At 63.6% G+C, this 23,103-nt stretch overlaps 2 protein-coding genes across 9 annotated transcripts; both read right to left on the reverse strand.

The window, feature by feature from the left end:
* Positions 1-22: 22 nt before the first annotated feature.
* Positions 23-5,481, reverse strand: SRPK3 (SRSF protein kinase 3). The gene is made up of 15 exons (XM_043895481.1): positions 4,579-5,481; positions 4,377-4,507; positions 4,134-4,242; positions 3,904-3,991; positions 3,531-3,618; positions 2,863-2,969; positions 2,611-2,776; positions 2,483-2,508; positions 1,871-2,000; positions 1,548-1,787; positions 1,360-1,460; positions 901-1,008; positions 756-825; positions 581-673; positions 23-468 (listed from the first exon to the last, which is right to left on the reverse strand). The coding sequence occupies exons 1-15, from the start codon at positions 4,701-4,703 to the stop codon at positions 284-286; spliced, it is 1,767 nt and encodes a 588-aa protein (XP_043751416.1). The 5' UTR covers positions 4,704-5,481; the 3' UTR covers positions 23-283.
* Positions 5,482-6,134: 653 nt separating this feature from the next.
* On the reverse strand, positions 6,135-20,961 carry PLXNB3 (plexin B3). 8 transcript variants are annotated; one of them, XM_043895478.1, is made up of 36 exons: positions 20,835-20,961; positions 19,605-19,718; positions 17,832-18,152; positions 16,289-16,468; positions 15,705-15,833; positions 15,524-15,624; positions 14,959-15,088; positions 14,677-14,833; positions 14,478-14,586; positions 14,284-14,398; positions 14,076-14,201; positions 13,887-14,003; positions 13,528-13,621; positions 13,275-13,444; positions 12,963-13,114; positions 12,626-12,731; positions 11,930-12,060; positions 11,575-11,751; positions 11,276-11,468; positions 10,933-11,175; positions 10,680-10,841; positions 10,435-10,586; positions 10,191-10,291; positions 9,876-10,099; positions 9,548-9,726; positions 9,309-9,375; positions 8,732-9,059; positions 8,520-8,623; positions 8,335-8,431; positions 7,910-8,088; positions 7,612-7,772; positions 7,234-7,381; positions 7,034-7,098; positions 6,889-6,964; positions 6,737-6,811; positions 6,135-6,481 (listed from the first exon to the last, which is right to left on the reverse strand). In XM_043895478.1, the coding sequence occupies exons 2-36, from the start codon at positions 19,629-19,631 to the stop codon at positions 6,377-6,379; spliced, it is 5,001 nt and encodes a 1,666-aa protein (XP_043751413.1). In that variant the 5' UTR covers positions 19,632-19,718; positions 20,835-20,961; the 3' UTR covers positions 6,135-6,376. The 8 variants fall into 8 exon arrangements, with proteins under 8 accessions (XP_043751413.1, XP_043751411.1, XP_043751405.1 ...); XM_043895476.1 differs by having other exon boundaries at positions 6,750-6,811; positions 17,109-18,152; XM_043895470.1 differs by having other exon boundaries at positions 17,109-18,152.
* Between the last annotated feature and the right edge of the window lie 2,142 nt (positions 20,962-23,103).

Genomic DNA, 23,103 nt, shown 5'->3' on the forward strand with positions numbered 1-23,103 from the left:
TCTGTCACTGTGGACGCGGGTGTTTCAGGTCACACTTTATTAAGAAAAGAAACAGCACACTTGCCATTCAGAGGGCCCCTCTGTGAGGGTTGGGGGGCAGAACACATTCTGAAAGGGCCTGGCCCCAGCAGATCCCTCTGTCCTGCCCCACCCAGGTGGGTATGAGAAAGCTCCCACTCAGCAGGGTGGGCAGGAGCTGTCCTGCTTTCCCTGAAGGCACTGGGGGCCAGGGGGTTGGGAGGGAGCCGGGCCTGCCCCAAGCTGCCCAAAGTGCCCGCGGGGCCTAGGGATTGAGCCAAGGGTGCTGCAGGCAGTCGGCTGCGCTGGCCCGCTTTTCGGGGATGTATTCCATCATGGGCAGCAGGAAGGCGCTGAACTGTGTGGCCTGCTCCAGGGGCCACTCATACTTCTCCATGAGCACCTCGTACAGACCCCAGTGCTTGAGGTTGTGGATGTGCCGCAGCTCCCCTGGGGGCAGGCCGGCATGCCACAGGTCAGCCTCCGCCTGGGAGGCCTGTCATCTGAGACCCCTCGCTGGCCCCCAAGTTCCCACCCCGCCTCTCCATCCAGGTGGCCCCACCTCTCCGGTTGAAGAATTCCCGGGAATAGCGGCCCGAGAGGGCGAAGGCTGGGGGGATGTCTCCTAGCAGCTCCACGATGTGGGCAATGTGGTCTGTGGACAGAAAGGGAGCCAGGAGGTCGGCCAGGCGGCCGGGAGGTCCCGAGGCTGGACCCTAGGGTTTGCCACCTCCTACCCTCATCACGACTGTAGTCTTCTCCCGAGTGTGGTTCGAACAGGTAGTCACCAGTGGCCAGCTCAAAGGCCTGGAAAGGGAAGAGGGTAAGGTGGTTTGTCCCGGTGAGTCTGCCCGGGTGGGGGACAGCTGCAAGCAGACATACCATGCACGCCGTGCTCCAGATATCAGCAGGGGGCCCGTACTCGGCGCCGATCAGCACCTCCACAGCCCGGTACTGCCGCGTCTGGATGTCCTCGGTGAAGTGCTTGTGCTGGAGGCAAGGCGAGCCCAGGGGAGGGGCTGGGGCCAGGGCTGGCCTGCCCTTAGTGGCTCCCCACGCGTCTCCCACCTCCTGTGGGCCCATGCACCCCAGGAGCATCATGGGGCTCGCTCTGGGCATCAGGGGCCCCCCTTGTCCTAAGAGGGCCTGGCAAGGTGACCTGAGACTGAGGCCGGCCCCTGCACCATGGCCGTCCACCCCTGCCCGTGGGCCCAGTCCTGCCAACCGGGTGGGAGAGGTGCTGTTTTGGGTTCAGCCCTGGGACTGCAGCCTGAGGCAGGCGTGGGGGTCTGGTCAAGCCCTGGGGACCGGCCTCGTTCATAGCAGGGTGCCTGCTCATACCACCCAGCAGGCGTTGCCCAGGTCTGCGATCTTGATCTTGATCTTGTCTGCATTTTGGGGCTCTAGGGGGTTCACCAGGAGGTTGGAGGCACCAAATGGTGCTGGGGAAGCAAGAAAAGGGAGAGTGGCTGAGCTGGTCAGACACCGGCCTGGCCCTGCCCACTGCCCACTGGCCTGGTCCCACTTACTGCTGGGGGAGAGGAGGCCGCCGGCCTCCCGCTGGTTGGATGAGCCTGAGAGGATGGAGCACGAGGCGGGGGAGAAGAGGGAGCCGGAGAAGCCTGAGGTCTGGGAGCCTGGGCTGAGGCTTCGGTTGCCCCCGGGGGCCGGGGATGAAGAGGCCGGTGAGGGGTCAGCCCCTGCGCCGCCCGGGTGGCAACCGGAAGAGGACGTGGAGCCGCTACCCGCCTCAAGTCTGGAGCCTGAGTCTGGGGAGACATGCAGAGGTGCTGAGTGGGCAGCTGGCCCCGTGGCTGCCGCCAGGGGGCCCGCTCCCCGCTCCCATCCTCACCCTCGGCCTGGGCCGCGGCCTCCATGGCCTCCAGCTTCTGCAGGTCACGCAGCCGCTCCTCCAGCAGCCGCTTCTGCTGTTTCCGCTTGCGCCGCATCTTCTTCCTCTTGTTTTTAGACAGCTTCCCCGTCTGCCAAGAGAGATGGGGTCAGCCTGGGGGTGCCTGGCAACCAGCCGCAGAGCAGCCCAAGCCTGTCCACGGGGCCCCCCACAGGGGACAAGGTCTGTGGGTCCCAGGAGTCCATGGCCACCAGGACGTGGTCCTGCCACCTCAGCCACCTCCTGGGTCCCCTCCTGCACTCCCCACTCAGAGCTGGAGGCCAAGGAGGAACCAAGAAGCTTCTGGCTGGGCACCAGCCTCCCCTGGGGCCAGCCGTAAACACATTGTCCTTCTGCGGAGGTGGTGGTGAGCCCCAGTGGCCACTCAGGGCCGTTTAGGGCTTGTGGCCCCCTCTGTATCGCCCTCATCCAGGCCACCTGGCCTTTTGGAAATGCCCCTGCAGGAGTGTTGGGCAGCGGGGAGAGTTAGGGAGAAGGGGGAACCAGAGGCTGAGAAGTGAGCTCTGAGCAGATGGGAAAATGAGGCCTAGAAAAAGAGGCAGCCCAACTTACCAAGACCTCCTGGGGGGCGGTGCTGACTGGTGGAGCAGGCAGAGCAGGGAGGAAGAGAGAGGAACCGAGACTCAGGCTGGGGCTGAGGCCCACAGGCCCCACCCCAGCCCCATGCAGGATCTGGGTACCTGTGGAGCGGGATGGGGGTGGTGCCCCTGACTGTTGCCACTCTGTGGCCTCAGCAGCCAGGCGCCGGATGTAGGCATCCCCTACACACAGCAGGATGTTCTCGGGCTTGATATCTGTGTGGATGATCTTGCACTTGGTGTGGAGGTAATCCAGGCCGTGCAGCACCTGGAGAGAGCCAGTCCTGAAGTCCACCCACCCTGCCTTGGCTGCCTGCCACAGGGCTCTTCCTGCCGGACTCAGGAAGAGCTCACCTGCCTCACGATGCTCTTCACACAGGGCACGGGCAGGCCCTGGTAGTTGGACTTGATGATCCACTTGAGCAGCTGGTGGCCAAGGACCTCCAACACCATGCACACATCTGGGGCCAGGAGTGAAGGACAGCTGCTGGGCGTGCAGCTGGGGCCCAGGTCCTGCCCACCCTCAGCTGGAGTGGGGGTGCCCCGAGGCTCAGGCAGCATAGAGCTGGGTCTGGGAGGTCCTGTATCACCACTGTCCCAGTGGTGCTTTAGTGGCCCTGTCACTCTCTGGTGTGCCAGTTGGCACCGTACTTTCTATGGTCTTCCTAGGGACAGGGCACTGGAGGAGTAGACAGAGGTTTCTCAAAATAACCCCAGTCCTGTGCCCAGGTCTGCCCAAGAGCCTATTGACAGCCCCTCTGAAAGGGAAGGCACACAGAGGGTTCCTCCCACTTGCAGGTAACCTAGCCATGTGTTACCAATGCCAACCTGGTTATCCGTTCCACCCCCCAGGCCCAGACACAAACCCCTGAAGTGGTGGGGGTATTTCATAGACTAGTGTCGTTGGAAGGGATAAACCACCCATCACACAGATCAGCAAACAGGTCCCTGGAGCCAGAAGGCACCAGCCAGTTAGCTCCTGCTGAGATGCCACACTTGCTTGCTCAGCCTGCAAAGGATACGGACTCCATTAACCCCTGAGATCCTGAAGTCATCGATGAGCTGGACAATGGTTTCTCTTTTGGGGTCACTGGGGTCACTGTCTCGGACCTGCATTAAAACCCAAGGGGCCACAGATGGCTTCAACCTGCCCCTCACTGGCTGCTCCCCCGGGGCGGGCAGCCCCTTCGGCCCCCCTGTCCCACTGTTCTTAGGCCTCACTGGAATAAAAGCCTCAGGCCCGCCCTCCGGGTCCTCCCCTTCAGCCGAGCCAGCTGGAGCCTGACCCTGTGGGCACCCCGCCCCAGCCCGCGGAGCCCGGCAGGCCTCGCACCCACATTGCCAGGCCCCAGGCGGCTCCCAGGGAGCTGGGAGTGGGTAGGGGAGGCGCCTCACACATTTCAGGAGCTTGATCTCATCTACAGCTGTCTCCGTGTAATGCCCTGCGCTCTTCACCACTTTGAGAGCCACGAAACGCTTGCGCCTGCAACACCGAGACCCGCGTCGGCCATGGGCACCAGGCAGACCCGTGGGCCCTCACCATAGTCGCAGGCATGCCCAGGGGCAGGATCCCAGCTGGCATGGAGCCCGGGGTCGGGGGGGGGTGGGCGAGGGAAGACACTCACTGGATGTCCCAGCAGAGCCAGACGGTGGAGAAGTGGCCCCAGCCCAGCTTGCGCACCACGTGGTACCGCCCATTGAACAGGTCCCCGATTTTCACAGGGTAGTAGCCGCCTGGGGAAGGGAGCCCACAAAGGCCGCTGGGGGTGGCGCCTTGCCCCTGCCCTGGCACAGTGCAGCCCTGCCGGGCCCCCCTGGACCATGTGGGCGGGCTCCAGGCCCCCTCCTCCTCCTCCCCAGGGCCTCACCCTTGCAGTAGTCCTTGGGGTCTTCCTGCTCCTCGTCATCGGAGCCCAGCAGCCCCTGCAGCATCTGCGGCGCGGGGGCGGCAGGGGCCAGTTCGGAGCCAGAGGACTCGGGCCCGCAGGAGGCCTGCGAGCTGTGGGTGGGGCGGGCAGGCAGTGAGCGCGCGGGCCGCCAGGGGCCCCGGGCAGCCTGGCCCAGCCTTACCTGCTGCTGCTGTCGCTGTCGCCACCGCCGCCGCCGCTCGCGCTGGCGCTCATTCTGGCTGCGTTGCCCGCAGCTCCGGTGCCCCGGGCGGCCGCTCCTCTGGGGCCTGGCCGCAGCCCGCGCATTTATAGCCTCGGCCGCTGATCTCACCCGCCTTTATAAATAGCCTCCCAGCTGCTCGGCTGTGGGCAAGGTATGCAGCGGGGAGGGGGCGGCGCGGTGACGGCGGCCCTTGAGGGCCCGACCCCCCAGGACGAGCCCCCTGCCCCCATCCCAGGGCTGACCAAGGGCGCCGCCGCAGGGACACGGTGTGCCACTGCCTCCCCGGGGAACTCCCTGGCACCCTAGGACCACCACACCGGGATGTGACCTGGAGCCCGGGCTAAGCTCCTGCACCCCAGGACTGGCAGAGGGCGCTGTGGAGTGGCCACGTGGTGGTGAGCTGGTCCTCAAACTGGAGTCCCGGGACTCCAGAGCCTGCTGAGGGCCCTGTGGGCACGGTGCCCCCTCTCATATGCCCTCAGGCAGCGGCCACAACTGCAAACATGCTCTAGCTTCTGGCTTGTGCGAGCCTGCCCAGAGGCGACCCCAGCCATTCTCGTGGATACCTTGCTCCCTGGCCACTCTCAGTTGGGTTCCCACTTTTCCAATGGGTCCTGTAGCCCCAAGATGCGGCAGCCCAGTGTCCTCTCATCCCTCCACGTGGCATCCCTGAAGGGCCCTGGCCAGGCGTGGGTCGGGGCCGTGAGGTCTTCCCACTGGAGGTGCAGGCCTGGGGGCTGCCCACGTGGGACCCCAGCACTGCACAGCATCCCTGTGGCTCCCTGGGTCCACCTCTCCCTTCCTCCCTGGCTCCAACAAGTGCATGTGTCCACGTGGGACGCACAGGGAGGTGTCCACCCTGGCCCTGCCCTCAGGGAATCCTTAAGTGGGAAGCAAAGGAGCCCATGACTCTAGTGGTCTGGGTCACATAGCCCTCCAAAGCCTGTGACCATGGGGTGGTAGCCAAGGGACCAGGTTTTGAAGAATCTGGTCCCCCAAAACAGGGTGGGCAGGGGAACCTCCAAAGAGGGAGCAGAACACCCTGGAGACCTCTGTGGCTGGTCTTGGCTGAAGACCGGCTGTGGGTGTGGAAGATGAGGTGGGGCGGGGGTGGTGCTTAGGTGATCAAGGAGCCCACCAGAGCCTGTGGGCATGGGTGTGGGGTTTCCGCAGAGGGTCATGGGCACTTTGGCTCTTTAGAGAGAACACACTGATTGCTCCTGGGAGGGAATGGAGTCAGAACAGAGTAGAGGGAGCTTGGTAGTAACTGGTGATCCCAAGATGGGACACACTTGGTTCTACATCCCTGTACTAGGAAATAGTTGGGAAGGTGCAGGTGGGTATAGATGGTGGTGGGAGGGCAGGGGCACCTTTCCCGCAGGGGTCATGTGAGGGAGCAAGGCCTTGGGGTCCTCTTTTCAGCATGTGGCAGAACTTCTAGCTGCGGGCTGGGGGCTAGGCCAGGGCATCCAGGAGACTCATGGGGAAGGTGGGGCTGGGGACTGGGTGTTTTCTAAAAAGACATGTTTGTGTTTTATTTCCAGATGTGATCCTCCAGCAAGCATATAAATACAGTGGGGGAGGGGGAAGGATTGCTATAAATTAGAAAGAAGCCCCCAGCAGCGCGGCAAGGAGGGAGAGGGGGAGGCCCTCCCACTTTGTGCAGACCACGCCTGGGTCACAGGCTCCATCCAGGGCTCCATCCTGGGTCAAGTGTGGGAAGGCGTGGAGATGGCGGGTCCTGCTGCTGCCTGACTCACAGATCGGTCACCTTGTTCTCTACCAGCGCAGCGATCTGCTGCAGGCGGCAGGCCAGTTGCATCTTCTGGCCCACAGGGTCTTCCTCCAGGGCACCAATGATCTGCCAGGGCAGAGGAGGCCGCCCCGCCTGAGGCCTCGGCCTCTGACCTGCCTCCATCTCAGTAGCAGGCTGGGAGCCAGACCTTCCTAGGGAATCTTCCTCTGTGAGGAAGCCGAGCCCCTTCCCCAGCCCCGGGCCCTTCCACTCCTCTGCCTACACTGGACCTGGACACTCCTGCCCCCAAGGGAGACTCCTGGGGCCTCCCTCTGGGCTCCGGAGGCATGTCCCTCTCCCCGGAGCGCCCCCAGGTCTCACCTGGTCGTAGTACCTGTGGATGTGGGTGTAGAGTTCTTGCAGAGCTTGTAGGCAGTGGGGAGCCGAGGTGTAATTCTGGGGGCGGCACATAGTGGGTGAGGCCCCAGCCCAGACCTTGAGCCCCCAGTTTCCCCCTTCCCCTGTGTCCTCACCCCCGAGAGCTCAGTAAGAGCTGAGTTCATCTCCTGGTAGCTCGCTGGAGGGCTCTGGCGGATATCAGAGTAGTATCTGCAGAAAGGCACAGAGTTAGGGGCAGGCAGCCCCAGAGGTCCCTCGTCCATGTTGCCCAACACCTACCTCTCTACCATCTGCTTGTAGCGAGGGATCTCCCGGGCGTAGAGCAGTTTGTTCACCGGGGAATCCTGCTCCAGGCAGTGTGGGCATGAGCGGGGAGGTGCCCCCTCCTGGCCCCATGCCCCATGGGGGGCCAGCCCAACCCAGGGCTCAGCACGGAGCCCCTGTGTCTACCTCCCCAGCCTGCCCTCCTTGGCTCTCACCCGGCCCACTTTATGCTCCGAGACTGTGCAGGAGTCCATGAAGGTCTGGGCGATGACAGCGAGGACCGCGTCCACATTGTCTGACACCCGCACGTCAAAGATGAGCTGCGGGTTCTTCAAGGTGTTCACCCAGAACCGCAGCAACAGGCTGGAGACACAGGCCGGCGGCGGAGTGAGGCCTGGCCGGTCCAGCTCAGCTCCTTCACCTGGACCCCGGCGGCCCTGAACTGCCTTGGGAGCTGGCCACACTGGGGCGGGGGGGCGACTGGTCACCCGGGGTAATGGCCCCTAGGCCTGGGCTCCTGTCCTGGCTGCACTGGCAGTGTCCTGGTCTCTCTGGGACTCATCTGCCCAGGGCCAGGCCGGCAAGTGACGCACCTGTTAGTCTTCCAGATGTGCAAGGTCTCTGGGTCCTCAATGCTGTGTTTCTCGGCCAGCTCATCCAGGAAGTCAAACAGGTACTTGACGGCGATGGGCACGGGCCGGTTCACGCTAAGGATGGCTTGGAAGGCGTCATCCACAAACTTCTGCAGCGTGCCCTAGAAAGCAGGGGATGGGGCAGTTTTGGGGGGAGATCAGGGTGGGGGACCCTTCAAACTGCAGCCAGCCCCATCGTCCCACAGCGTCTCCCCAGGTCTGTCCAGGTGCCCTTGCTGAGCCTCCCCGGGGGCCCCACCTTCATGGACAGCAGGCGCGTGAGGTAGATCTCCGGGATGGCCTTGGCCCGCACTCGCTCCCGGTCCCGGTCCCTCAGGCTGCTCCGCCGTACCTTGGCCACCTCTGGCTCCTCGGGGGTTTTCACCAAGTGCCACAGACGGATCCCACCCTCCTCGCTATCCTCCAGCATGGGGGTGTCTGAGGGTGCAGAATCTGGGCCTCAGTCCTTGGCCCCCCTTGCACCCATGCCACCAGCCGGGGAGCTCCAGCTCGCACCCAGGAGCTCCCCGATGGTGACGCACTGCCACCCTTGTCCACCCGCGGGCCTGGGCCCAGTAGGGAGTCTTGGCTTCCCCGCTGACAAGGTATTGGGAGACCCAGGAAGGACCGATGCCGTGGCCTTGAGCTCCTGGGGGCCTGTGGTCCCAGTGGGACCACACTCACTCTCCCCCGATGGGCAGCTGGGGGCCAGGCTCTGGGAGATGACACCTCCTCCGTTGTGCAGCTGGGGGATGAGCCTCACCGTGGCACCATCTGGGACCTGGTGGGGAGGGAGGCAAAGGCTGGGCTCCTTCCCTTGCCAAGCCCAAGGTGGGGGCCTGCCCCCCCAAACCCCACCTGCCGGGCACCTTGTAGTGCTGCAGGGTGTTGAGTCTCTTCCAGCGGTTCTGAGTCACCGACGTCACGTCCTCATCTGACAGGGTGAGGTGACCCGCCAGGCCCGAGCGCCACTCTGGGGGTGCCAGGGGGGGGACCCGGGGGAGCCAGTGAGCCCACAGCCCATTCCTGCTGGGCAGAGCTGAGCTGCCAGAGGCAATGAGAGCCTGGGGCGAGCCCTCACCGAGATCCAGGGTGTGCGCTGAGGGCCTCTGGGAGAACGGGGTGCCCTTGTAGATCTGATCCAACACCTTTTCCTTGACCTGAGTGATCGTGTCCGTGTCGAGCACCCGGGTGGGGATGTGCAGCGCTACGTTGCTCCTTGATGGCCCGCCTGGCCCCGGGCCAGCCAGCACCATCAGCGTCAGGGCCCGGAATTCCACATCCTCCCGCAGTAGGCGGCTGTCGTTCAGGGTCCGTTTTGCCTTGCCTGTCACTGCGTCCACGGGGCCCTTGTCCACCTGGTACTGGATGGCCCGGAGGAGCATGTACATTGGTTCGCCAGCCACCTCCTGCAAGCATCAACCCAGGGATCAGCCGGCTGCATGAGCTCACAGGGGCAGCCGGCTGTGCGGAGCCAGGGCAGAGGGCGGCCCACACCAGCAGGCTCGGCTTCGCACGCGGCCAGGGGAAAGGTTCACCACCCGTCCCTTACCGACACCCTGCCCTTGTGTCCAAGGCCCCTGGGAGGGATCGGGCCACAGGTCAGGGAGGCCCAAGGCAGCAGCCCCAGCATGGGGTGAGGGGAGAGGGGCTCTCACCCTCAGGAAGGCGTACAGGCAGATGGACACCCAATTGGTGAGCAGCTTCTCCGCCATGGTCTCCGTCCTGCGTGGAGCGGGCCCCAGGTCAGAGGGGCTGCCGCAGGACTGTCTCGTCCCCCACCCAAGGCCAGTGGCGGAGGTCAGGCAGGGCTGACTTGCCCTACCAGTGGCTCAGGACCCAGCTGGCTGCCTGGGACTCCCCGGGCCCACCCAGCCCAGAGCCATCCAGGGCCAACCTGCGTAGCATGAGCTTGGGGTTCTTGCGCACATAATGGGAGGCCAGGTCACTGAGCAGCGTCCTCATGATCTCGGTCAGGTACTCGAGCTTGCTGTGCAGTGCCAAGGACAGCAGCGAGGCCACGTGGCAGCGGTCCCGCTGTGAGAAGCTGGGTTGCCCCTCCAGGGTGTGGATGAGCTAAGCCGGAGGGGGCGGGGGGCACGGGTGCTCACTCTGGGGAGCCCAGCAGCCCGCGTGGCCTCCCACCATGTGGCCCACGCCTGCTGACCACCCAGCCTCCCTCCTTGCCCCAAACCCTCCCTCCAGCCTGCCCACGTGGCCCTCACGGTCAGGAGGAAGAGCTTGCTGTTGAGTAGGTTGGAGAGCTGCATGAGGCCCTGGTGCATGGGTGCGCGGCGACCCTCTTCGCCCAGCCCCTCGACGGCCAGCTGCAGGGTGCCACCTCCGCGCCCGGGGAAGAGGACCCGCTCGGCGTAGGTGCGGTAGTCCACAAAGGGGATCCCGCTGGCCTCCAGGTCGCTGCTGAGGTCAGTCATCTCTGTCATCAGGTCTGCAGGCCGGGAGCCACCGGGGTCTGAGCTCGGGAGCGGCTGTGCGCACTCCCTGCCCCCGCCCGGCCCCGCCCCACCCCCCCACCCCACCTGTGAACTCCTTGCGGCACTGGTCACCCACGCCGATCTCCAGGCTCTCCAGCTGCACCAGAACCTTCTGGTAGTCCCGCAGGGCTTGCTTGCTCTTGTGCCTGCCGCCGGGGGACCGGGTGTCAGCCACACCAGCCAGCCTGCCTGGGCCGGGACCCCCAAGCCTAGATGGCAGGCTGTGGGAAACCCTTGCCAGAAGTGAAGAGGGGACTGGCCTGGACACTGGCGTGTGTGTGATCTTCACCTGTACATGAGGGTCAGGAGGAGCACGGCAGCGATCAGCAGGGCTGCACCTATGCCCAGGCCCACCTGGGCCTCCACAGGGAAGGCAGACAGCACGGGTTCCACCTCGTACTGGACTGGGCCCAGTGCCAGGCGCACGTTGCCCATTTGCACCTGGGGGTGGTGGGAGGCACAGGATTCCTGAGCTTCGGCTCTGATGGTTCCGGCTGCCCACACCCACGCCTGCGCCTGCGGTCCCAGCCTCACCACGAACTGCAGCAGGGTGCCCGAGCCGTTGCTGGGCTGTGGGACCCGGGGGGGCGGCTCACAGTACAGGTGGGTGAGCGTCAGTGTCTTCACCAGGCACTCGCCATCACCGATGTGCACGCGGACTTCCTCCTTGCTGATGGCCAGGTTGAGGCCCTCTCCCTGGGAGACCGATCGCAGGCCTGAGTGGAGTTGCCCAGCCTGTGTCCGCAGGTCCCCCCTGCCCCCCAGCACTGCTGGCCGAAACCCTGACCTCCACATCCAGCACGTGGCCTGGCTTGAGGCGGTAGGGGCCAGTGGGCCCCCCCTCGCGGTGGAGGGGGGCCAGCCGAGGGTTGGGCTGGTACAGGAAGTCCTGGCCCCCACTGGCGCTTGCAAAATCCACATGCACGTTGTCCAGGCTGAAGAAGACCCGCCGGGGGCTCGCCATGTCGGGCACCGCAGGGCTCCGGCAGAGGAGGAGGGTGGATGAGTTGATGGAGCACACGCTGGAGCACTGGGAAGGGGCAGGCCGAGACCCTGTGGGGTGAGCTGGGGGCTCCTGGCCCGCCCCGACCCCTTGCTGGGCACAGCCTCGCCTGCCGCTGCAGGCTCACCTGCAGCCAGCCCCGCTCCAGCTTGATACAAGCCTGGGGTGCCGCAGCTGGAACCTTGCAGCCACTCCTTGGGGTTGGGTCCTGGGACTGCAGCTTCACAGCCGCCCCCTCCGAGGTCTCCAGCCACACGGATAGCAGGGGCTGCTGTACCACGTCCAGGCTCGTGCCCCTGACTCGGATCAACCGCCCGCCCCTGTGCCGGGACGAGACTCAGCGTGGCCCAAGCAGTCTGGCCCCGTTCTGCCACCCCATCCTGCTGCCAGGGTGCACGGGTTGCCCCAAGTGCACCAGGTCCTCACCCCCGGAAGCTGACACTGGGCTCGGCTGCCACAAGCTGGGGGTTGGCAGTATAGTGGAAGGGGCTGGTGAGTAGCAAGCGCTGGGCCTGGCCAAAGACCACTCGGACCACTGCGTCTCCTGGGATAGCCTGGGGCATGGTGTGGCACACGATGGCCTCAGGACACACCGGCTCCTGGCTGCAGGGTGGGGAGCAGTTTGGCACCTTGGGTTTGAGCCTTGGCCTGGCCAGCCTGCCAGAGACCCACTTTGCCACCAAGGGCAGAGACCCCCCACCACCACTGTACGCCAGGGGACTCGGGCCCGTCGGGAGCACCCCCAGCTGGCAGCGACCAACTGGAAGCAGGAGCCACTTACATAGGGCAGGGTTGGCTGCCCACAAAGGCGCTGATGTTGCCTCCTGTCTGGAGGCGCTGTCCATGGATGGTGAGCTGGGTTCCCCCTGCCTGGGGGCCCCGCTGGGGACTCAGGCTCAGCAGGACAGGGTCCTGGGAGACAGGGCAAGCTAAGGCAGGCATAGCCATCTGGCCTGGCATTTCCTCACCTTGGCTCCAGTCCCTAAAGTCCTGTGCCCCGCTGCCATGCCCCACCAGGGGGTGGGGCTCTGGTCCCCTCCCTGTGTCACCTTGCCCTCAGCCCCAGCTCTAAGCCCTAAGATGCCGTCACCTCCTTGGGGATCTCCTCATCAGTTCATCAGGGTGCTGTCTGTGCCAAGCAGCACCCCCGATATGAATCGGCGCTGCCCCCCATTGCTCCCGCCCTGGGCTTCCTGGCCCTGGAAAAGGCCCTGGGCAGGACAGGAGGGCTCAGGCTGGCGCCTGGAGGCATCTCTGCTCTCCTGCATCCCTGTGCCCTTCTCACCCTCCCACCTCGGCCCCCACACTCAGTGGCCAGAGTGACCCCTCAGATTATGTGGCTTCCTTCCTGGACAAGAGGCAACTCTTTCTGCTCCCCTCGGGTCAAGTTGGAAGTGCTCACCCAGATGTCACTAGCCTTCTGCCCCTTCTTGCTACGATCCCCCAGTGTGGGCACACAGCCTGGGCAGGCACTGACCTGGTAGGTGAAGTACTGCGTTGAGATGCCTGGGGGCCGCCCCTTGATGGCCACTTGGATTGGCCCCATGGTGCGGTTGGGGGCAGGCGATGTGACACACACGATCCTGGTAATGGAAAGCCCATGGCTGCTCAGGGGCCCTTGCCCGGAGGGAGCCATGGGGCATTTGCCAGCTGCTGCCCAGGGCCCAGCCCCCCTCCCTCTGGCTTATCCTTTGGCACATCTGACCCCGGGCCCACGTGTCTTGGTTCCAAGCCTCCCTTCTTTCTGGGTGGCCAGTCTCTGCGGGCCTCCCTTGGAGGGCATCCCTTCACTCCTGGCTGCCAGGATGCCTCACCGGGTCGAGATGCGGTAGAGAGACGGCTCAGGCCTGCAGGGCCGGCCGGCCACGCTCACGGCGTCCTGCACGTCGGCGAAGTCCCTGCCCAGGTTGGAGCCCTGGATGGTGAGGACCAATCCGCCCTCAGGGGGGCCAGTCAGGGGCTCAACCTGTAACCGGGAAGGATGGTGAGGGAATGCCCTCGACCCACACCCACTGAGGTGGAGTGGGCAGGGCTGCTAGGGCCAAGAAAGTGGGGGCTAAGGGTTGAGGGGAGGAGGCGGGTGGCTAGGTCGTGAGGGGGCGGTGGGTGCAGGTTCAGGAGCTCACAGTCTCGATCCTGGGTGTGGGACACAGTGGCTCCACGGCTCCAGGTGGGCACAGTGGTCCATAGCGACAGGCAGGCTGGCCATGGCTGCACCACAGGCAGCCCAGACTCCTGTTGGCTGCCTGGCAGTGGCTGCAGTCGGGGTGGCCCACGGCACAGTCATACAGGGTCACTGGGGGGGGTTTAGGCGGCATGGTGAGGCGCCCCCGCCAGCTGCACACCCTGCCCTGCCCGCCCCACTGCCCCCGAGCTGACCATGAAGAGTGCGGGCATTGTCCAGCCGCTGGCCCTCGCCCCGGGTGACGTAGATGGGCACTGGGAGCTCCCGCTGGACCATGGAGGGCTGGAACTGTGGGTGGAAGGGAGGGTCAGGCCCGACGCAACTCAGAACCTCTCAAGACCCCCGCCCGCCTCCTCCAGGAAGCTCTTCCGGCATAGATGACCCCTCCCCCAAGTGCAGGGCACATCTCCCAGCCATGGCCTGCCCAGAGCAGGCCTTGTGAGTGACAGTGGGCTAAAGGGGGCGAGCGAGCCCCCGAGGGCCCAGGACAAGCCCAGGCAGCAGGAGATGTCCAGCGGCAAGTGAGACTGGTGGGGGTCGGGCACCTGCCCACCTGCTGGGCCTGGCAATGAATGAGGCCCGAGTCCCCAGCCACCTCCTCCAGGGACGCTGGCAGCCTCTGCAGTTGTCCGGGCAGCTCCAGCCAGCAGTGGTAGGAGGCAGGCAAGCCCTGGGGGGTGTATGCCGTCAGCAGCCTGAATGCCATTAGCTGCCCCCAGCCCCCACCTGCCGGAATGCTCACCTGGAAATGCTGAAGATTTTGCACGCGGAGGGCCAAACGGCTCTCCCAGCCCACCGGCACCAGGGGGGGGCCCACCAGGCCCTCGACCTGAGGACAAGCCCGCGGGCCACGCACCTGGATGTCCGCCTGGCCGGAGGAGATGGCTTAGCGCTTCGGAAGGCAAGGGGCCTGGGGGCAGGGGGGCGTGGGGCAGGGTGGATCCACCCACCTCTTGGGTGCTGTAGATGGTCCTCTCACCCTCTGGACAGTGTTCTCCATACACACAGTGGCTGCTCTGGGGGCACCAGTGGCAGCGCCAGAGGCTGCCCACACAAGCATGGCACCTGGGAGGGCAGGGTGCTGCTGAGACGAGGCACTATCTGCAGTCCCAACCCCTACCCCGCAGCCAGGCTGGGCACTCACGGGGCAGCTGCCTCCAGGGCTGCGACTGCGCCACAGTCGTAGAAGGAGAAGTTGGTGGCAGCCACGGGCACGTCCTCGAACATCAGGACCAGGGGCAAGGTGATGTGGTCTGGGAGGGGGATGGCATCGGCAGGGCAGGTCAGGTGGCTCCTGCCCCTTCCAGTTCCCACCCTTGCCCCTCGCCCCAGGGGCCCCTCACCTGTGCCTGGAGGGTTCAGTGGCAGCTGGTCCTGGGGAGGGGTGACGCAGGCCAACTGGGGCCCTTCCACATGAGCCAAGCTGTCATAGTTGCCAAAGGCGCAATGGAAGTATTCATCCACAGCCAGGGTGGGCAGCCGGGGTACCAATAAGGTGACCTGGGGCACGTGAAAGGAAGCCCAGCAGGTGGGGCCTTTGGAGGGGGCCACAGGGCTGAGGCAGAGGGGTCCATGCAGGGAGGGTGTGGGCAGAGGCAGAAGGAGAGAAGGAAAATGGGGCTCACCTGGCCCTGCTCCTGGCGGGGGTGGTGGGCTGGTAGCACACTCTGGATGTGCAGACAGAGGCCGTTCTCGTACGTCCACAGCCACTGGTTGGGCTGGGTTGCCCGCCTGCATTGGCTCTTGCGGGTACACCTGCGGGGCAGGGGCCCAATGGGTCCCTGCATGAGACTCAGGCTCCCTGGGTGATGGGCAGTGAGGGGCATGATGCGGTCCAGGCGGAGCGCAGCAAGTGGGGGGCAGGGAAAGGGACTCCGCTCAGACAGGAAGGGGTTGACCCTGCAGGGCCTGGGGGCTGATGCACGGCCTTTGGCCTTGACTATCAGTCGAGGCCTGCTGCTGCGGTGGAGACTTGCACATGGACCTGAGTGAGGGGCGCCATCAGGGATTGATTCCTGGGGCTGCCAGGTGGAGGGGAGCTGGAGTGGGCCAGGGGGCACCCGAGAGAGGCCGACAGAGGCCCTGCCCAGCCTGGGGCAGTGTTGGCAAAGGGACACCAACCAGGCTGGGGGAGGCGGACTGACCTCCTGGCCCACCTAGAAGCACTGCAGGCGCAGTGCCCCGACTCACCTGCCCTGCAGGACGCACCAGCCGCACAGAGGGTCCTGGGCCTGGAGGCAGCTGCTGCAGTCCGGGAGCTGTGGGCAGGCTGCCACAGGTACCCGGGCCACCTGGACAGGAAGCAGAGGGCAGAGGTGGTAGGTGCAGGGCCTCAGGCCTCGTGTGCCTGGGCCCCTGGGACAGCCCTCACCTGCTGGGACGTCAGCACGTAGAGGTGGCTGCCGCTGCTGTCCACGAGCAGGTCGGGGCTGATGGCCGAGCCCGGGGTCCCCACTTGCTGTGAGTGGTACACCTGGCCTTGGGTGCCATTGAGAAAGACCTGAGGGAGTGGGGGACAAGGCCTGCTCTCAAGATGGCCACAGGCCAACCATTTGGGGCAGGTGCTGTCACAGTTGGGGTTCCAGGGGAACCTCCTGGCCCACAGAGCCAGCTCCCATTCCCTCCCCAGATAGGACAGCTGGGTCAGGCCATGGAGGGTGGGGCAGGCCCCTGGGCATCCAGCGTGCCCAAGTAGCCTTCTCGATTGAGCCTTACCCAGCTAAGGGAGACACGCAGACCACAAAGAGGCAAGAGTACCCTGTTATTGGCTGTGGCTGCCCGTGGGACATCCCTAAGCTACACATCAAGAGGTGGAAGGAGATGGATGCTTCTGTGAGCTATCCCAGGGCAGGAGGGCATCCAGTCGGGCCACTGAGGCCAGGCCCAGCCTGGCAGCATAGAGGTGGGGCATCGGGGGTCTGGCCAAGGGCCACCTTGCCTTCCTCAGGCCCTTACCTTGTGCAGCTGACCTCGGACATCCCCCAGGAAGGCGATTGTGTGTCCATCTGCCTGGAGGGCCGCAACAGCACTGATGGAGTGTTCAAGCTGCAGCAGAGGCCCTGCCTCCACGGGCTGGCGGCCTGCAATGGGGCTGGGCGTGTGTTCATCACCACAGGGGTATGACTCCGGGGAGTCCTGCAGAGGTGAGGACAAAGGTGGGAGGAATTAGTGCCCAGAAAAGGGAGGCCAGAGGTGCCTTCCCTGGGCCCACGTCTGCAGTCTGTGGAGGAGGGCAAGGCAGCTGGTAGGACATGTGCAAGGTCGCACCTAAGAGGGAGAGACGAAGAGCCAGGAGACTTAGCCTAAGCTGGCCCTCCGTGTTATCCTCTAAAGCAGAGGTCACTGGTGATGGGGAAAGCATCCAGCCACCTTTGGCCAGACAGTGGCTGGATGGCTCAGACAGTCTGGTGGCTCAGATAGTGAAAGCGTCTGCCTACAATGTGGGAGACCTGGGTTGATCCCTGGGTCGGGAAGATTCCCTGGAGAAGCAAATGGCAATCCATTCCAGTATTCTTGCCTGGAAAAATCCCATGGACGGAGGAGCCTGGTGGGTTACAGTCCATGGGGTCGCAAAGAGTCGGACATGACTGAGCGACTTCACTTTACCCTTGGCCAGGACGACTTGTGACAGCCGCGGCTCTGGGCTGGGAGATGCTTCAGGTCCACAGAGGGCCAGGGCCAGGGAGGCAGGCTGGGATAAGATAAGGTTGCCAGCTGCCAGCAGGCAGAGTCTCAGGGGACAGGGCAGGTGTGAGGCCTGGGCCCAGTCACTCACAGGCGGCAGGGTGACACAGCGCGACGTGACACCATATTCCACGGTGGCTTCCTCGGCGCCGCTGGGGCCCCGGCCGCCGGCCGTGTAGCAGAGGCGCCGGGCCCGCTCCATGCTGGCATCCAGCTCGGCCAGGGGAAAGGCGCACAGGGCCGCCTGCACCCCCCTCGGGCCGGCGGCAAAGGCGCCCAGTAAGGCACCTGGGGCGAGGGCGGCAGCCTGGACGAGCCCATGGCCCCGGCAGCTGAGGGGCACCTCCACGTAGGAGTAGAGGTTGGCGTCCCTCAGGCAGACCCGGGCCACGTACGAGCGATACTCAGCCTGTGCCCGGTCCCCACGGCGCCGAAAGACAAAGTAGGCCGACTGGGCGTCGGCGAGGGCCGCCACATAGCTGTTGTTGTAGTCGGAGAGGTCACCCACCACCAGGCGGCCCAGGCCCTCGCTGGAGAAGGGCTGTGGCCCGGCCAGCTGGCGCACTGTCAGGGGTGGCACCCCTGCTGACAGCTTGCCCGCCAGGCCCCGGGCCACCAGCAGGAGGTCCTGGTCGGGTCCAGACACCACCAGGCCAACTGTGGGCACCCCCAGGGTGTTGGCGGCCACGAACTGCCCGTCGCCCGGGTCCTCGGCCCGGTAGAGGAGTTCTGCCACATCCTCCAGCCGGCGCTTCTCACACACGCCCTGCCGCACCTGCCCGCAGGCCACCAGCTCCCGGGCCCGCCCACTGACCAGCAGCAGCTGATTGGTGTTGTCCATGAGCTGGGCCTGCGGGCACTCAGCTGGGTCCCGGAAGGGCACGCAGTCGGGGCTGTCGAGGACGGGACCCGTAACGGCCACTGACTCCAGCCGCAGCTCGGGGCTAAGTTGGAAGAGGCGATTCACCGCACCCACGTAGAGTGCCCCCTGGCCCGGTGCTAGCGCCAAGTGGTGGAGGGTGGTGTTGGGCGCCGAGAAGCGGTGCGCCCTGGTTAGGGCGGGTGGCAGGCACAGCAGCGGCATCACGAGCAGCAGGCGGGCACCCAGCAGACACCAGGGTGCCATCTCTGGGCCCTGGGGGAGGCCGGTCAGGAGGGCGCAAGTCAGGGTGGCCGTGGGAACCGAGCGCCCAGGAGCAAGAGGGACAGACAAACAGAAAGGGAGGGAGAGAAGGGAGGAGAGACAGAAGCAGAAAGCTGGGGCAGACAGAAGCAAAGGCAGAGGAGAGAGAAAAAGTCCGAGCAACTGGGGGACCGAGAGAGGGATGGAGAGTCCCCAGGGGATGACGGTGGGGTGCCCGTGCGTGTGCAAAGAAAGAACTTTCTTCATCTTCCACTTTATATGCAGATCCTACAAGGCTACGAGAACACCCGCAGAAGGACTGAGTCACCGAGAGAGGAGAAACCCCTGAAAGGCCCTGCAGACAGCAAGAGCCAGTGGCCAGGGCCAAGGCAGACAACAGAGGGCTTGGGGGATGGAGAGGGGTGGCCCAGACTGAGCTGGGGGTGCTCAGTGCCGAGGAAGGGGAGGTGCAAGGGACCGAGAGACCATTCAGAGTGCAGGGATCAGGGGAGGCCAGTCCTTTGCCCCATGGCTCCGGCAGCCAGGGGTCCACCAGGGTCCAGTACAGAGAGTGTTTATGGGGATGGGGTATGAGAAAAGACAGTGCAGGGACTTCCCTGGTGGTCTGGTGGCTAAGACTCCATGCTCCCAATGTAGGGGCCCTGGGTTTGATCCCTGGTCAGGGAACTTGATCCCAGTGCCACAACTAAGACCCAGTGCAGTCAAATAATTAAATAAAAACTTAAAAAAAGACAGGGCATAGAGAAGACAGGCAGAGAGTGGGCCCAGGGGAGTGAGAGGAGCGCTTGAAAGAAAGTTTGAGCCAGGAGTTAGGCATCCCCACCCCCCGGCCTGCAGTCATTTGGGGCCCAGACCAGAGGGAACCCACTGCAACCCCCCACCCTGCCCCGGCCCTGTAGGGGCCCAAGGTTGAGCCTGAAGCAGAAGGCTCCGAGTGGGGTCCCTGTTGCACCTTCCAGCTCACCTCCCGGCCAGGGGCAATTAGCCGCCTTGTGCAGTGCCCAGGTGACAAGGTGAGGGACACTCGTCACAAGCACCTGGGCCCATGACCTCTCGAGCCTCCCTCCTCCTGAACCCGGGGGCAGAGCCCCAGAGACGGGCAGAAAGCAGATCCTGAGTTGTTGACCGAGGGTCCCACACCGCTGGGGGTGCGGGCAGGTGCCAGCCAGGAGGGCACTGTGGGCATTCCATAGCCAGCAGCTCCAGCCCCCATGGGCGTGCCAGCTGCCGGGAGAGCCCCAAAGGAAGGTCCCTGGGCCCTTATCTTGGGGGCACAGACAGGAAGGTCAGGCCTGCCTCGGGACTGGGCCATTTCCTCTGGAGCCCGGTATCAGTGGCCATGTCTGGGGTGGGTCTGAGGCTAGAGGGCTTGCAGCTGGAGGTGCAGGGCAGGGGACCCCCGGGCTCCAGGCTTCTCTGTGCTCAGGGGATTCAGGCACTTACCCTGGCAGACGGCAGCAGCAGAGGCATCTCCCGGGCGGCGTGGCACACACCTCCTGGGTTCAGCTGCCCTGGGGCAGTGGTGACGGGCACAGGACGGCTATAGGGGGCATTGTCCTGAGTGGGAGGGAGACAGTCGAGGCTTGGCCCCATTCACATTCACCCCGCGGGAGGAGGGGGCCAGGGCCTGGCAAGCAGGCTCCCCCACAGCTGGCAGCTTTGTCTCTGCCCCAACAATGTCCCTTCTGTCTGGAGGCCCAGGCCAGGGACCCACTCTCTGGTGTTCCTAGTCCCACATCCAGGCTGCCCTGACCCGGGGGCTCCCTGTCACTTCCCACTCGCAAAGAGACACCCCCTGGGGATCTTGGGACAAAGGGGGCAGAGTTGCCTTCAGCCAGAAAAAAATGAGACCCACACAGCCAGTTCTCCGATGCCCACCCGGTGCCAGCCACCAGGCTCCTCCCCGTGTGCCCCCAGGGATCCCTGTGAAGGGCCTGGAGGAGGTCACGGAGCACCCCCCACCCCCGAGGGTCAGCCCCTGCATGGGCAGCCTCACCCTCCGCAGCCTTGGCGCCTGGCTGGAGGCGAGCCTTGGCCCTCAATGGCTGCCTTTGTCCAGGCCGGAGGCAGGGGAGAGGCCGGCCAAGGCAGCACCCCCTGCCAGGAGACCTCCCCCTACACTCCCAACTCCCCACCCCCAGGGACTGGCAAAGTCGTGCCAGGTACAATCTGGTGCCAGCGGAGGGGGCCGTGGCCAAGAGGATGCACAGGAGCAGATGGGCACCCAGCCTTCAGCCTCGGGTGGGGATGAGATTACCAGCAGGCGGCCGGCTTCCCATGCCAGGCTCACATGGCCCTGTCTGCATGCCGAGCTGACAGCGCTCAGGCCCTGACTGTGGGGCAGGATCTGGTCAGGGTCCCCCTCTCGCCCATGATGTGCAACCGCAGCAAGCTCCAGGGTCCAGTGGCAGTGGCAAGGCTGGCAGCCACCTGCCTGGGCCAGTTGGGTGGCTGTGGGGGTGGGTAGCGAGGCGGGCTGCTTCCCTACCTCCCGTGCCCTGCCCCCTGGCCAGAGGCGCCAGCTGTCCCATTTGGGGCCACAATGGGAGTCTTACCACCCAGCTTCCGGGCCACCCCGCTTGCCAAGGTGAGGAGATCCATCCCCTCCACTCCCCCACCCTTGACCCAGAGGCCCCTGAACCCTGTGCCTGGCCAGCCCTGGCTCCTGCCTACCTGGGCGGGGCTCCTGGCCGGGGCCGAGGAGCAGCTGGCAGTGCCAGGAATGAGTACCGGCCTCCCTCCCCACAATGCAATCGCGCCCAACCCGCCTCATCCCAGTGGCCCGGCCTGGGCAGTCCAGCCCCTCCTCTCCCGCCCCTTTGCCCGACGCCTCAGGGCAAGGCACTGCTGCCCTCTGCTGGCTTCAGTGGGCATGGCAAGGGGGCCGGCTGCTCACTTGACCAGAGGAGATGGTGACCTCCCATGGCGGGACTGGCAGGCACGCAGTCCATAGCCTGCCATGAAGTGCCTACTGAGTGCCAGACACAACCCCGGCACTGGCACCATTCAGAGACAAAGCCCACTGCTGTCTGTCTCAAGACACTCCCAGATCTAAGAGGCATAACTACCTACCAGCAAATGAGACCCCAGCTCATCTGTGGATGGCACTGTGGGTCACCAAGGAGGGGGACTCAAGTCTAGGGCTGCTCAGCATCTAGGGGTGCTCTAGATGTACAAACTGGGTTTAGAAAAGGCAGAGGATCAAATTGCCAACATTCGTTGGATCACGGAGAAAGCAAGGGAATTCCAGAGAAACATCTACTTCTCTTGCATTGACTACATGAAAGCCTTTGACTGTGTGAATCACAACAAACTGGAAAATTCTTCAAAAGATGGGAATACCAGACCACCTTACCTGACTCCTGAGAAATCTGTATGCAGGTCAAGAAGCAACAGTTAGAACCGGACATGGAACAACGGACTGGTTCCAAATTGGGAAAGGAGTACGTCAAGGCTGTATATTGTCACCCTGCTTATTTAATGTATATGCAGAAAGCATTATGCGAAATGCTGGGCTGGATGAAGCACAAGCTGGAATCAAGATTGCTGGGAGAAATATCAATAACCTCAGATATGCAGATGACACCACCGTTATGGAAGAAAGTGGAGAGGAACTAAAGAGCTGCTTGATGAGACTGAAAGAGGAGAGTGAAAAAGCTGGCCTAAAACTCTACATTCAAAATACCAAAGATTGTGGCATCTGGTCCCATCGATTCATGGCAAATAGATGGAAAACAATGGAAACAGTGACAGACTTTATTGTGGGGGGGTTCCAAAATCACTGCAGATGGTGACTGCAGCCATGAAATTAAAAGACCTTGCTCCTTGAAAGAAAAGCTATGAGAAACCTAGACAGCATATTAAAAAGCAGAGACATCAGTTTGCCAACAAATGTGCATATAGTCAAAGTTATAGCTTTTCCAGTAGTCATGTATGAATGTGAGTGTGACTGTGGCTTAGTTGCTCAGTCACGCCCGCCTCTTTGCGACCCAATGGACTGTAGCCCGCCAGGCTCCTCTGTCCACAGGGATTCTCCAGGCAAGAATACTGGAGTGGGTTGCCATACCTTCCTCTAGGGGATCTTCCCGACCCAGGGATTGAACCTAGGTCTCCCACATTCAGGCGGATGCTTTACCATCTGAACCAGTTGGACCTTGGAAGGCTGAGCACCGAAGAATTAGTGCTATTGAACTGTGTTGCTGGAAAAGACTCTTGAGAGTTCCCTGGACAGCAAGGAGATCAAACCAGTCATCCTAATGGAAATCAACCCTGAATATTCATTGGAAGGACTGATGCTGAAGGTGAAGCTCCAATACTTTGGCCACTTGATGCAAAGAGCTGACTCCCTGGAAAAGACCCTGCTGCTGGGAAAGATTGAAGGCAGGAGAAGAGGACGACAGAGGATGAGATGGGTTGGATGGCATCACCAACTCAATGGACATGAGTTTGAGCCAGCTCCAGGAGTTGGTGATGGACAGGGAGGCCTGGTGTGCTGTAGTCAATGGGGTCGCAAAAAGTTGGACACGGCTGAGGAACTGAACAATAGCAACAAGTGCATCAGGGAGAGCTTCACAGAGGAAGTGAGTTTTCAGCTGACCTTGAACCACATGGCCTTACCCCTACTGTTGTCCTTCAGTGAACAAGGGCTGATCTCAGTGTTGGATGTATATGAATTCATTCAGTCCTTCCAATGACCCCGGAGGGGGTTGCAGTTATTTCCCCTGGTTTACAGGTAGGGAAACTGAGGCAGGCGAGGTTAGGGAACTTGCACCAAGTCACATGGCTTGTAAGTGGCCAAGTCAACCATGGGCCGCTGCCCTTAACTATCAGGTCATGAAGCCCTGAAGCAGGAAGCAGGCATTGGGCAGGAGGGGAGAAGGGATCTGCCTGAGGCCAAGCCTGCAGGTGATACGCCCATAGAACATTTCCTCCAGCCTTGAAA

Source organism: Cervus elaphus, chromosome X (assembly GCF_910594005.1).
Source record: "Cervus elaphus chromosome X, mCerEla1.1, whole genome shotgun sequence".
NCBI classification, from domain to species: Eukaryota; Metazoa; Chordata; class Mammalia; order Artiodactyla; family Cervidae; genus Cervus; species Cervus elaphus.